This window comes from Amblyomma maculatum, chromosome 9, assembly GCF_055883805.1.
Source record: "Amblyomma maculatum isolate TAMU_Amacu chromosome 9, ASM5588380v1, whole genome shotgun sequence".
Classification (NCBI taxonomy): domain Eukaryota; kingdom Metazoa; phylum Arthropoda; class Arachnida; order Ixodida; family Ixodidae; genus Amblyomma; species Amblyomma maculatum.
This window is the reverse complement of record NC_139352.1, coordinates 99,527,184-99,541,587: the sequence shown is the minus strand read 5'-3', so window position 1 is coordinate 99,541,587 and position 14,404 is coordinate 99,527,184. Positions and strand designations below refer to the sequence as shown.

Here is a 14,404-nt window from a genome sequence, read left to right as displayed (position 1 = left end):
AATTCCTGATTATGTAACCTTTTCAAATCCACGTGACTTACCTTCACGTGGTGGTGGTGTAGCCCTCTTTGTTCAAAACTGTCACACTTATGCAGCACACCTGATATTGAAGGATCATTTATCAAACTGGACGACTCAGTTATCGTGGGTGTTGTGTATCGGTCCCCCAGCTCAACTGCAGCCAAGTTTCTAGAAAAACTGGAATTAATATTCTTCACCTTAGCATCAGAACACAAAAACCAGGTGATAATAAGTGGTGACGTTAACAATGATACCCGTAATGTGAGCCATCATGACTACACGTATCTGTTAGATTCATTTATTTTTCAGAATTTAATCACTATTGCCACTAGAATAACAAGCATGTCTGCAGCTGTGATTGATCATATTTTAACGAATATAACCTCTGAAATCACTGCGGGGGTATGCAATCAACCCATTTCAGATTATCTCCCCACCTACGTCACGGTCAAAAACAACATTAAACGAAAACCAAAACAAGCCAATGTAAGTACAAGAATAGACTATGCCCTACCGAGATCCATCATCCAGTCAATCAACATTAGAAGCATATACCACGATGATGTCGATATTGAATTTTTGAATGTAATTAATGCTCTGACATGCCCTAAAATTAATAGTAGTACTGGTCGATCTGTTCGCTCGTACAGGGCGCCCTTTTCGCCGTGGAGATTTTATCGGCACTGCAGAAGGACTTTTGGTATCATAAATGGAAACAGAATAGGGAAAGCAGCTATTACTTGGGTCAGTGATAAAAAATGCATAATAAAGCAGTGGCACTTATGCGCACATGGAAGAAGTAATACTACTCGCGTCTTATTGAACAAAGTTCCAGTAACTCTAAAAAGCTATGGGAAATTGTGAACAGTATTGTTGGTAAACCACGCAAACGGATTTTTCCTGACTCATTGATCAGAACGTTGTGAATATCTTTAATTCATATTTCGCTACCATTGGAATTTCTACAGCTGGCAGCGTACCTGACACAAATTATAGCATCCTTTTTACCGAGCCCACTCCTAAATACCTTTTTTCTGGATATTGACCTCCACAAAATGTATTCTAGATTGGCAACAATGCCTAGTAATACAGCCACTAGTATAGATGAAATAACCGTATGTATGTTAAAAGAAGACATCGATATACTCGGCCCTATACTGTGCCACATTTTCAATGACTCACTGCAGACCACCAGGTACCCAACATCTTTAATAATAGCACGAGTTGCTCTGATATACAAAGACGGAAAACGCTCAAACCCTTCTAGTTATCAACCTATATCTGTGCTCAGTGCCATTAATATCCTTTTCGAAATGTCCTTGCGAACCGTATTATTAAATTTATAGAAAAGTACCATACATTTTTCTCACAGCAAAATAGATTCCGGCTTCATTATTCCTCTTCAACAGCGGTTCAGTCACTAGCCCAGGTCATAAACACTGCTTTAAATGACAACAAACTTGTGGCTGTAGTCTTTCTTGATTTAAAAAAGGCTTTTGACATGGTCGACTCTTCCATTCTTCTGTGTAAGCTAAAGCACTAGGGTTTTAGGGAATGCATTTTCGAGTTGTTTTCTAGTTACTTTAATGACCGTCATCAGATAGTTGTCACGAATAATTACTCATCGTCACCGCAACGTATGCATGCAGGTGTGTCACAGGGGTCTGTCCTAGGACCCTTGCTTTTCTCTTTATATGTTTCCGACCTCCGTGTGCCCTAAACTATGGAGATATGCTAATGTATGCAGATGATACTGTGATAATAATTACAGGTAATAACATCGAAGAAATACATTACAAAACAAACTTAGCCTTAGCCAAAGTCTCTGAATGGTTCTCAGTTAACAAGCTTTCTATTAATGTCAACAAAACAAAATATACTATATTTTGTTTTGTTGACATTAATAGAAAGCTTGTTAGCTGAGAACCATTCAGAGACTTTGATACTATATTTCACTCCTGTAGCAAACAAGTAGATGTTAAATTTGTGTGCATCGGTGCTGACAACATCATACTAGAATATACACATTGTTTCAAATATCTTGGCGTAATTTCTGATAAACACTTACACTGAAAAAATCATTTATTATCAGTGGGGGAAAATTGCATCTAGTGCTACGGACTTCTTCAGGCACGTAATTTCTTTGATAAATATACTTTGCATATTTTATATTTCTCCTTTATCCACAGCCATCTCTCATACTGCCTAGAGTCATAGGGATGAACATACAACAGTTACCTTGTCTTGAGCCCATCCGAAAGTTACAGAAGCGATCATTAAGAATCATAACGCATTTCAAGCAGGACCACCCCAGTAAGGCATTATTCGACGACCCACGTATATTAGCTTTTGATTCATTGAGTCTGCAAAAAACAGCAAATGTCGTGAGCAACATTGTAAGGTACAATTACCCCTTTCATACATCCGGCTTTCACACATCATCCCGAACCACCCGAAATACAACATTAGGAAACTTTAATCTGCCACCTACTCACAGCCCCGCCGGGGTGGTGCAGTGGTAAGACGCCCGAGTACAATGCCGGAGTTCCCGGGTTCGAACCCGACCACGGCGGCTGCGTTTCGATGGAGGCAAAACGAAGTGGCGTCCGTGTGCTGTGCGATGTCAGCGCACGTTCCCCAGGTGGTCGAAATTACTCCGCAGCCCTCCGGCTCCCCTTTCTCTCTATCCACTTTCACTCCTACCCTCATCCCTTCCCTTACGGCGCGGTTCAGGTGTCCACAGAGCAAGTGTGACAGATACTGCGCCTTTCCCTTCTATGAACCAACCAACCAACCAACCTACTCACAGCGTATACAGAGAACGACAGCTCTCTTTTATAGGCGCTAAAATATGGAATACTCTTCCACACGAAGTGAAATATGCTCAGAATTTGGCTCATACATCCAAACAATATTTTCAGCACTTTTACAATGTATGCTGATTTTTATTACCCGCTGTGTGCACTCATTTCTAATAATGTAATTTAACATACCTGATAACTCTTAAGGTACCGTGACTGTTCCTACTTATGCAGTTTAAAACGCTCCTAACCCAAGACCGTTTCCTTGCCTCATATTTCATCTATACAAGTTTATACATCGCTCTCGCCGCTGTTCTCAGTTTGTATTGTGTATGCGAAGTGTCTGCATCTTTGTATTTCATTTTTTGGATTTTTTGTTGTTTTTGAAGGATAAATAAACCATTTGAATTTGCAAAAAAAAAAAAAAAAAAATTGTTCTTTCACATATCGCTCATGACTGTACATTTCGTATCCCATGCAAGAACACGGACCACATTTGCACCGACTCTTGCCCTCTTCCGATCACAGCAGGAGGATGACGTGGATGGGAAAACATTTATTTTCAACATTCGAGAAGAGGAGGAGAGTGAAATGGCACCCACCTCGCCGCTTTCGTCCTGACGTTTGGGTTCACATGACACACGAGACATCGATAGCACACCACAAAATGCAGAGAAGGCCGTAGTGTACACACGCTACCTTTATCAGCCGCCTAGCATGAAGTGTTCATTCAGTGATACTTGGTCAGGCGCACGTTAATTTAACCGGCGAAGGATGCGCATCGAAGAGAAGCAATCGCGTCACAATGCAAAAAACAAACGCGGCGCCGAGTCGACGCAACAGTACTGTTACTGTCATCCGAGGACTCTTGCCTCTTCTGACGACAAAGCAGTTTTATAAGCACGGTTCATATTTATGAGCGCCACAAAATCCCCAAATATCTATTCCACATCCGCGCATGAACACCTCGACGGCTGAACATCCAATCTGATTACCGTAGTGCCACGGACCAGACCTTCTTTACAGTGAACACTGTACCTTCTTTATTGGAATGCTCCGTCGCTTCTGCGCATGCGCCAGCTGAAAGGAGCAAGGAGGAATACCTTTCGGACGTGACGTAAAATTTGTTTTTATGTATTGTTTGTAAAACGCCTGTCGCTTCTCGTCGCCGTTTCTAGCGATAGGCCGATACCATCGCCACTTGCGAGCGATCACGGAGCCGCCGACACTGGCGACGCACCGCTCTCAAACGGATCGCTCTCAAAATCGCTCTCAAAGGCCTATGTCCTATTGGTCAGTTCTGACCGGTCAGTTCTGCGTCACCGGTGGACGTGATCAAACGTCATGAACACAAAAGAAATGATGACGTTGAGCACCTAAATATGGCCGCCAATTGAGAGCGTTTTTTTGAGAGCGACAGAAGCAGTCTCAAACGTTTGAGAGTGAAAATGGCGGCCGCGTAAATTGCGATGCGCCGCTTTGAGGCATTGTATCGGTGATCCACAGCGAAGAATGAAGCACGAGCACGCGTTTGACTTACCGGACAAGTTGCTCCGGCTCTGTTCAACTCGGGAACAAGCAGAAAGTGTAGTGACTGCGCGACGATTGCCGACGAACATCGATGAACGGCGGCTTGCGGGCGAGTACGTCGTCACCGCGGCGGCAAGCGCACCGCATTTTTTTGCTACCGGAGGCTTCCAACCACGATTATACCGTGCTTCCAACGTACGTAGGGAATGTAAGATCGTTTGCATCACGCAGTGCGTCGGTAGCGGAAGCCATCGGGCGGAACGATGATTGCCGTCAAGGATACGGAAACAAGTCGCTAGGCAAGGGGTACTACGCACGTTGTGAGCATCACAATAGTGAGTAGATTTTGTTATTGACTGCGTGTGTTTGCCGAAGAGTTCTGAAGATCACAGTAAACTTGTATTGTGCCTGCTTTATCTCAGATCTGCGAAGCGAACACGCGCATTTCGTGACCCTGGCTGCCCCGCCGGACCAACGCCTCCTCCACGGCGCGTTCGTCTAGCGTTTGTGAATGCGCCGTAAAAACGCCTGCTTCTTTTCATTTCATCCTTCTGTCAATTATATATGCTCGAATCAAAAGCGTCCAAAATAAAGTTGTAAGTTCAGTGCAGTTGTGTGTGTCCCTAGTCTTGTCCTTGTCTGCCAGCGCTGCGACACCATAATGTTTGATAGCGGTACTCCTGTGCACCGAAAGGTGATCGAAGGTCTGCTGAACACCTGCGTCTTTTTCCTGATTAAGATCTAAAAACCCGTGTTGGTCATCGAACGATCTTGATTATATGCATTGATGTGTGCAATACCACTTGTTGTAAGTCGGCTTCTCTGCAAGGCTTTTTTTCCAACCAAAAGGTCTCGTTCCCACTCGTGCATTGTTTTTTAACAGTTGTCTTCAAAATGACCTAGCGAGAGCTGTCGAAAGGGTTCTGTATACCTGCCCTTTATATGTAAAGCACAGAATGAAGGGACTATTGATTGTCCAGCGCGCCTTGCTCCTCGATGACTGGTTTCGGGCCATTTGTCACGCTCCCTGCCTGCGACACATTCGCGGCTTGAAAGTGAATGCGCCGTAAAAACGCCTGCTTCTTTTCATTTCTGCAAAGACCGGGAGTCTTTTCTGAGGACAAGACTTTTTTTTTTTGAAAACAAGCCTTGCAGGGAGAGATTTCGGCTTCGGCAAGAGATACATTTCCTGAATATGCTGAGACGGGCTATATGCCAAAGAATGCATGTTGCAGTGAAATTTTGTTCATGGCAAAAGCAATAGTGTTTAAATTTATTTGCTGCCTAAGAAATCGGAGTGCTTCTGTTATGCAGGTAATCATCACTACCAAGTTACAAGGCTGTCCTTACAATGATGCTTGCCTAAACAGCATTGGCACACGTTGTAAGCATTCCTGCGAATGTTTACGATTCTGGCTGTGGGCTACTTAGTATGGATCTTCAATTGAGTGCTAAAGCATGATCAAAAGCTGTTGAGATTAGCAAAAGATGGGCCTAAGTGGATGTCATATTTTGGTTACCCATGAGACGGCAACTACCCACTGAAGTCATGGCTGATTACACCAGCGCCAAGCCATCCCAGTCCCAGCTCGCTGTCTCTTCTCTGCTACCGTCTTGCAGCCTGGTACAGTTGGCTGTGGTCACTGTGGTGTAAACATGCTTAAACTGAAAAGTGCAGTATTACAGCAAGGCAGTAAATGTACATGATGCTGATTGTAATCAGAAAATACTACCAACAAAGATCTTTTTTTTTACTGCCACTTATATTCAGTAGAAACACTTATTTCTTGGCAGCAGCATTTCACTTGAGTGTTTTCACTGCAAAAGAGGCAGCATATAGAGAAGCACATGTACCTTGATACACATTGACCATACAACATTGACATGTACATTCGAGAATAAATTACTAGGCCCAAAGAAGCCATTCCATTGAATATTGAAGCTACCTATACAAATAGGTACTGTATGCATGGTGCAGTATACAAAATGCTTATATATCAGATATAACAAAGCTGTAGCTGCTGCTCTGCTGTAGCAGCTGCTAGGAGAATAGTGCATTTTACTTGGCTTCAGTGCCCAGAATGACTGCTGAATGACAAAAATCTTAGTGACAATAAAATAACTGCAATCATAACAAATGCATTGCTGGGGCTATGTGTGAATAAAGGTTATTTTACACTAATAAAACATGCAACACTGTCAAGAAGAATGCTAAACAGCTTGAAGACAGTAGAGGAAGCTAAACTATAAGCATCCAATAAATGACTACGCCATAAATGTGTGATATACACATTTTGCACAGCTACTTTTGTCATTGGCATTTATTTTCTAAGTCTTTTCAACAAATAACCAAAAAAAAAAAATCATCTTCTGTTCAAACTGATATTTTAATAGAAAAGGCTTGTACATAATTCACACAATATTGAAAGAGAATGCGTAATGTGTGTAAAATGAACATATTTTGAAACACTAAAGACTCTTTGATGGATATAAAGGCACTTGAAAGCTAGTTGTCATAGTGCGATCGCAGAAATTGAGCCGATTTCGAGCTCGCTGGCGGCATCACATGCATGATACGCTTTCTTTTCCTGCCGACAGAGTGGACACCGTCTGGCACGAACAGAAACTATGACACCGTCAGAGAGGCCTTGCAACAATGTGCGACCAACACCATCACTCTTACCGCTGCGCGAAATTCAACATACTAGACATCCCTGCTCAGGCCTACCTTTATCGCCTCTAAACTGAGGTCTTGTAGAACTAACTCGTTCTCGCCTCGGTGACAATTAAAAAAAAAAAAAAAAAAAAAAAAAATGCTTTCTTTCTCTTGAACAAACCAAAACGGAGCGTAAACGTCGGTTTCTGTACCTCACACAGAACATCAGCTACTGAACATGAACGGAATGGAGCAGCAGTAGCATCAATCGCAATATGAAGAACCGAGCCCAATGTGCCTGAAGTCAACTGGTTGCGAAGCACAGCAGCGAGTCACTGTGGCTTGCACGACAAGTCAGTGGTGAAGGGTCGTGCGTCGGATCTCGTTTCCCGCACTGCAGTCGCGAGCTCTTGCATAGCGGCTGACACCTACTTTACTGATACTGTCAGCTTCCATCTATCGGCAGAAGTAATAGTGTAGCCTTCATTTTCCTCTTGTATTTTCCAAAGAAACAACACTAGATCACATGGCTACCGCTCGTCGCTCTTGTCATCTGAAAAACACTCTTCAGCAAGCTATTTTCGTGACAGACACTTTCACCAAGCTGTTCACTGCAGGTTCGTAGCCTTTACTGCTTTCAGTCAGATTTTTCCGGCAACTAACAACATCCGCAGAGGACCTCGATTTTAACCTACGCGTAAAAAGCAGCAACTAGACGGGAAAATCAGCTGTTTCTTTGCAGGCCGCCATGTTCACGCCTCGCTGTCGTCAGCTGACCCTCGCGGCGAAAATCGTTACCTAGGCGCACATTTAATTGCAATACTGAAAATGCTTCTATTTTTAGTTGCCGTATTATAGCTTCGAACAATGTTTCTTAGGTAAATAGAACATTTATACTTTTATTCGCTGCGTTTTCAGGAAAAATGTTTGCACACGGCCCCTTTATCGTGCAAATAAAGTTTCCGGGGTGGGGCTTTGCTATTAAGCACCCTAGCCTGCTTGTAATTGGCTAAAGCCGTGATGTCGTCACACTTCACATGTCTGAGACTCGTCATTTTGACGTCACGCTCTCAAACTTGAGAGCGATTTTGAGAGCGGTGCGTAATACGGCCGCAGGGGGGGAATTCTCTCCTATCGCTAGAAACGGCGACGAGAAGCGGCAGACATTTTACAAACAAATCATTAAACAAGTTTTACGTCACATCCGGCAAATTATTCCTCCTCACTTCTTTCAGCTGGCGCATGCGCAGAAGCGACGGAGCATTCCAATAAAGAAGGTCCGGTTCACCACGTGAAGGTAAGTGTCACGTGTATTTGAATCAAGAATTACAACTTCTTCACCCTTTCTAAGCCACTTTTCGAATATTACAATGATATCGTAACCTGTTTGGCACTGGGAAAGATAGGCAAGAAGCAAGTTCGTTCTTTTTTTTTTTTTTTATGCTACGTATATTGCTGTGAAATAGCTTCAAGATGCATTTGTCATTTTCCGTGTAAGCTATGTCTCTGCCTTGAAGTGTATGTAGCCAAGAATCAGCTATTACACAATGCTTGAAAGATCATGTTCACATGTAAGATGTATGACCCTCGAATTGTCTGCTTTCCTGTCCATGATTTTTCCATTGGAGACCCAGGTAAGCTTCCAGCACTTTTGCAGTTTCAGCATTGACCTTAGTTTCAGTTCAATGGTCTTGTCTAGCAAGATTTTTTTTTTTTTTTTTTTTTAAATGGCAGATCTGGTCATTTACAAAAACTGGCTCGTTTTCTTGAAATCCAAGCATTGTTGTGTTCAACCGGTTTTTCTTTGCTGCTTGAAAAAACTTGTCCCTTACACTCCTTGAGGTAAGGGACAAAATTGCGAATATTATCGGTATTTCTCTATTAAATATGATGGCGAGCTACGGATATTATGCATCCACAGGAAACCTCTTTAAAAAACTAAATAATCTGTTTTTGTCAAACAATATTATATACTAATCAATAAATGAATGCTCAAACTTTGTTACAGCTCATATTGCTCATGACTGTGCTTCTATTTATCGACGGTCTTTGGCCCGACAGAACCATGCAGGCTTGGTGGTGATTGTTCTGGTTGGATTACCATTGCTGCAAAATTGCCGGTGTACTTGCCCACCGCGTCCCCAAATGCTTGACAGTAAGGGTTAAACCCTTCAAAAACATTCTCTAATTGAAATATTTTTGCTCATTTGTAGGGAAGTTGCCGGAATGAAGAATTGCTTCAATGCTTTTAAAACAACAAGGGGCTTCTTGAAAGATGTTTTTGAACCACTTTGAAAAGATTCCTTTTGATTCATGCACATCTTATTATTTATCTGTCAATTTTTATCTTTTTCCTTCGCTTGGAAGGTCTCCTGTTGCGCACTTATCCACCTTTTTACAACTTCGAATGAGTGATGTACTTTTTCTGAGATCTCTCTTAGTGTACATAGCAGTAACTCAATCATCCATTCAACAGTCTTTTTTCTTGTTAAAGCCTTTGCATTCTTCCCATGTACAAGTAACGGTATGGGGTTGTGCTGAATTGTAATTTATTTTCTGTCTTTGCATTTGCGAACTTCTTTGTTTGTCTTCTGCACGGTACTCCACAAAGTAACTAATTAGCATTTTCATTGACACCTTCAATGCCTAATGTGTAGAATTTGTTGCATGCTGGTCACATTCATCTCGGTAGACTAATCTTTATTGCTTGCTCTACTTTGTCTGCTTTTCACCCTTTTCTCGCATTTCTCAAGGAAAGGGGACTTGGGGGAATGCTTTCTTGAGCAGCCTTCTTTCACTGAAGGAGGAGGAGGCGTAGCATCAGCACCCTCTCTGGCAGGTGCTGGGAGACCTTTCAGGACAAATTGTCCTTGTGTTGTAGGTCAGACCAATACTGTGCAGTCTCCTCCGAGAATTGCCCACACATCCTCCTGTGGCCGCCTGCTTCACTGCATTTGCAGACACTGCTCCCGGTGTCCAGGTGCTGTGCACTGGGACACACCCTGAGGTTGCGTGGCTGCCCAAAACCTGGTCCTGTGCTTGGCCTCGATGATCGCCCCAGTGGTGATGATGGCGGTGACTGGATGACACATGATGGCAAGGAAAGCTGTCTCTGGTCATATAACTTTGACTTCAAGTGCTTCACACCTGGCCCCTCCGTAAAATGTTTGGACCATTTCCTTCATAAAGGCAGCATGGCCAGCTCTTCTGCCAGCACTGCAGTAGCCGTCATGTCGCAGGTTTGTACTAAACCTGGTTGGCTTGTATAAAGTTGGCTTGTATCAGGGGAGCACCATGTTACATTGGCAGTGAGAGCAACTGTGACTGATATTGGCAGGATACACTGCTTGTGCAGGCTTACTAGAGGTCAAGAAATGAAATGCAGGTATTGTAGCCCGGTTGTTTTCACTAAGAGAGTATTGTCTTATCATAACCAGTTTCAAAAACTAGATTTCGCTCTGTGTTGTCGTGTAAGCTATGTTCTAGGAGTTAGCATGGTAAACCGCAATGAATAACCAACTAGGTCCAATTCTCGCCATTTTAGATTTCACTCTAACTCACTTCTTAACAGTGACCACAGAGTCCTTTTTGGCCTTGAAATTACAGGCTTGAATCAAGTGGCAGGGAAGAAAAAAATGTTCAGTTCTGAACAACTGAGCAATAGTGGCTTCTTTACTGCTGAATGAACATCACCATAACCATAGAGAGTCATAAGGTTATGTCACCTAACAAAAATAACATGCAGCAGTGGCTGGGGCCCTTTACTGCTGAACCGAAGGATACAGTCAAGTGCCCAAAGAGACACTATGTGCACATTTGTGTACAGAATGACCACAAATTTTCCTTTCAGTGTGGCACTCTTAGAAGGGATTTTATTGTGTCAGGCAAAATTAAATGTCTTTCAAGCTTTAGAGAGGGTGCATTTTTACATACCAAATAGCAAGCTCTCTACGGATCATTGTGCAGACATTGACGAGTTCGGTGGAGCTCGCAGTCTGTGCCACCAATCATTAAAAGCATCGCATCTTGTCAACATGGGGTCCCGTTTTTGCACTTTCCATCGTGTAGCTGAAGGTGTCAATGTCCCAGGACTGAAATGGGGATGAAGATAGGGATGGATATTGGAGAGGAAATCTGTGTACTAATATGGTGGAGTAGTTTCTCAGTGCTTCATAACTATTAAGTGAAGTGTATAGTATTAAGCAGTGGTGTATAGAGTGACATTCCTTAACCAAGTTTAGCCACTACATCAAAGTGCTAAAAGAGACAAAGGGGGTGCAAGTGAGGCTGATTGTTTTGGATAAACGAAAGCAGTGGAGCCTCGCTGTCAGACAGGAGAGATGTCTCTTCTACTCCCGTCCCATTGTTTCACTTAATAAAATGGAAGAGGCAGTTGCTGTTCCTGGAGTAAAGATCGGACAGTGCTTACATTGGCAGGAGTTTTATGTATGCAAAGCTGGGAGCAGCAGCGCTTGACACCATGTGAGCTCTGATTACAGTCTATCTTTGCTTTGTGTTTTGGCTGGGCAAAATGTAACGACATCTGTTGAAGCAGATCTTTGGTGTGCTCAGTGACAGCCGAGCACCCAAGCTTAGCCGTGCGTGGCATTCTGTGTCTGGGGAAAAAGGGGGTCGTGGTGGTTGAGCCAGTGCCATGTCTTTGGGCTTTTAGATGGAGCCAACACATCACTTTGGGGGCCGCCTCCTGTAAACCGTAGCTTCGGCGGGGGGGGCAGTGGACTTTTCTTGTGCTCTCCTTTGTTTTTTACTTATCTATTCTTCTTATTACCTCTCCTCTTTTTATGGCTTCTCACCTCACCAAAACCAATCACCCCAACCAATGGAGGCAGACTGAAAGAATGACTCAATTTCTCCAAAGAAACAAATAAAAGCTCTATCCAATACCACATGATACATGCTGAAATGGAAAAAAAGACCAACCCAGATTTTGTCTTCATTCCTAGTATTTAAATGCTTAATTGATGCCTTTGGGTCAGAGTGCAAAGAGAACGAAATAGGCAGTGGAGATCTCCTTTATTTTTACTAAGTGGCCAGGAAGAGCGCTGAAAACAGAAATGTTCAAACTAGTGGTGCCTCTGTTGCCGTTACCGCGCATAGATGCTTAAACACTATTCACAGCATAATACGTGACTGACTTCTTGCACCTCACCGAAAAGGAAATGCTCATAAGATGGCCTCAGTGACCCCTGATCTTAACCTTCACTGCTCACACACTGCCACATATTAGTTTTAAAGTTCAGTCAAATCAATCTATCAAAAAATATTATTTGAGACAACAGGTGAAAAGAAAGGATGGAGAAAAAGCTGCCCTAGTACAGCTTGACAATGCTCTAGCCCCTCCCCCCCTTCCAACTCCATTCCAAATAACAATGGTAAAAGCTCACATGTAAATGATTCTCCCTCTTAAGCACTAAGAAAACGTAGACTACTTGTGAAAGGACGAACGCCAACCTTTATCATTCTCAGCATCCATGATTCCTGTGAGGCAACGGCTCTGGAAAATTCACCTCGCAGATTGGTCAACTTCTATTGCAAATGCCACTTTAGAAGAAGATTATTCTGAAGAGGAAAATTAAACGAAAGGTTTACAATATATGTAATATTCGCGGCAATAGCAGGCATCCTGCACCTGTCAGAACAGGTAGGAAAATAGAAACAAGAACTACAGTGGACAAAAGAATGTAAATTGGCCGGAAATCCGCAAAGCAAAGTCCGGGGAATCTTCAACAGATACCTAACTGCAGAGAATCTGCTTATCTTCAAAAAGGATAGAGCCAGAGCGCTATATATTGCGTGAAATGCAGAGAAAAGTGCATGGCCAAAATATGTATCTTCGAATTGTTCAGTAACATCAAATAAAATCTGGGAACCGGTTCATAATTTCGCTAGCCACCATAATCCATTCACACTTGCAGTCCTGACTTCATCCAGTACATGAACTACATTAGAAGTGCAGACCAACATTTTGGGCGAACATTCGTTTATTGTGTGATACTCATTCACTTAACGCAGACATTCCAAAAGCACTTATCTACGGTAGAAAAATAAAAACATATTTGGAACAGGCCTGCATGAGGAATACCATCAGCTTATTGCATACAGGAACGAAATTGAGTGTATAGTCGTCTGGTACAAAATGCCACCATGCCCAGATATTCTACTCTACACGATGCTTGCCCATCTCTCTGAAGCTGCTCTGGAAGCACTGTTGAAATTCTGTAATAAATGTGGATAATCGGAAAGATATCTTAGGTATCGAAAGAAGCAGTTGTCAAATCTTTTCTTTAACCGTGCAAACCATCAGTTAACTTGACCCTTCAGTTGTAGGCCAGTAGCACAGACTAGTTGCTTAGCAAAATCATTTGAAAGTGTAAACATCAGACTTGCCTTCGGCGGCTTTAATCATACATTAGTGCGGATTCTTAAAAATCTTGTACAAGTGTCGATCACCTTGTCCACCTTGAGAACACTATTTGGGAAGCTTTCATCCACAACCAACACTGTATTGGGGTCTCCTTCGGCCTTTGATACCACGTGGAGGTATCAGTATCCTGCGTGACCCAGCAGAATTAGGCATCCGTGGCAGGCTGCTGAGCTGTTTGAGCAACTTTCTGGATAACGACACATTCAGAGTCTGTCTGGGTGCAACTTTTTTCAATCCTTTTAGTTGAGAGAACGGTTTACTCCGGGGGTGCATCATGAACATGACTCTTTTTGTAGTGAAAATGAATTCCATAGCAAAAGTCATCCGACATTCCATGATGTACTCAGTTTGCCTAGGTTACCTGCAAATGGCATGCACTTCCTGCACCTGTGAGAGATAGGGGCAAGTGGCATTTGCTTAGACCAGGCTTACAGGTCGATCTCACTCTGTATCTTCACCAAACTGCATTACCAGTCAAAGAACAAATTTTAGGTGATGCTTTTAATTAAAAAAAACTTGGTTCTTTATTACGTATAAGAAACATAAAAAAAAAAAGGAAATTCCCAGACCTTCATTCTTCAGTGTCCTGGAACGGCTGTCACAATAATGCTGGGAATCTGATAGGGCGTGCCTGTTACATATCTGTAATTTCCTGATTTGTTCTGAGTTAGACAATGGGTGCATAGTATATGATTCTGTTTGATCATGCAGCTGGAAGCAACTGGATTCAGTCCATGATCTTGGTTTATGGTTGTCATCCAGTTCTTATTTGTGAAATGTCTTTCCACAATAATCTTCAGCAACAAGCGCTGGGCGATAGAGCCACTGATCTTGTGTTTTGAAGAAAAATTCCAGACGTAATGAGGGAAGTTCCATGTATTGCCCCAAGACATGAACCACTGCCACTGGTGTACACCCTCCCCGATGTTTTTGACCTCGCACTAACATAAT

The 14,404-nt window shown here is 42.7% G+C and overlaps 2 protein-coding genes and 1 long non-coding RNA gene across 20 annotated transcripts in view; 2 read left to right on the top strand and 1 right to left on the bottom strand.

Annotated features, from left to right (window-relative positions):
- LOC146180028 (uncharacterized) overlaps window positions 1–4,471 on the bottom strand; it is a 54,757-nt gene extending 50,286 nt beyond the window's left edge. For 2 of the 11 annotated variants that reach the window (XM_084579382.1, XM_084579384.1), the window contains exon 1: window positions 3,425–3,923. In XM_084579382.1, coding sequence (XP_084435508.1) covers window positions 3,425–3,472 — 48 coding nt within the window. In that variant the 5' untranslated portion in view covers window positions 3,473–3,923. Of the gene's footprint in view, window positions 1–41; window positions 199–2,259; window positions 2,385–3,014; window positions 3,166–3,424; window positions 3,935–4,362 lie in introns of those variants that run through there. The other 9 variants (XM_084579376.1, XM_084579378.1, XM_084579381.1 and 6 more) reach the window with 9 other exon arrangements.
- Window positions 4,472–4,552: 81 nt separating this feature from the next.
- LOC146180027 (uncharacterized) lies at window positions 4,553–4,962 on the top strand. Its single transcript, XR_014700781.1, has 2 exons — window positions 4,553–4,687; window positions 4,775–4,962. It is a non-coding gene; the product is annotated as an uncharacterized LOC146180027 (long non-coding RNA).
- Window positions 4,963–8,146: 3,184 nt separating this feature from the next.
- LOC146180026 (uncharacterized) overlaps window positions 8,147–14,404 on the top strand; it is a 34,786-nt gene continuing 28,528 nt past the window's right edge. The window contains exons 1-2 of one of the 8 annotated variants that reach the window (XM_084579368.1): window positions 8,147–8,305; window positions 9,969–10,247. In XM_084579368.1, coding sequence (XP_084435494.1) covers window positions 10,092–10,247 — 156 coding nt within the window. In that variant the 5' untranslated portion in view covers window positions 8,147–8,305; window positions 9,969–10,091. The other 7 variants (XM_084579372.1, XM_084579369.1, XM_084579373.1 and 4 more) reach the window with 7 other exon arrangements.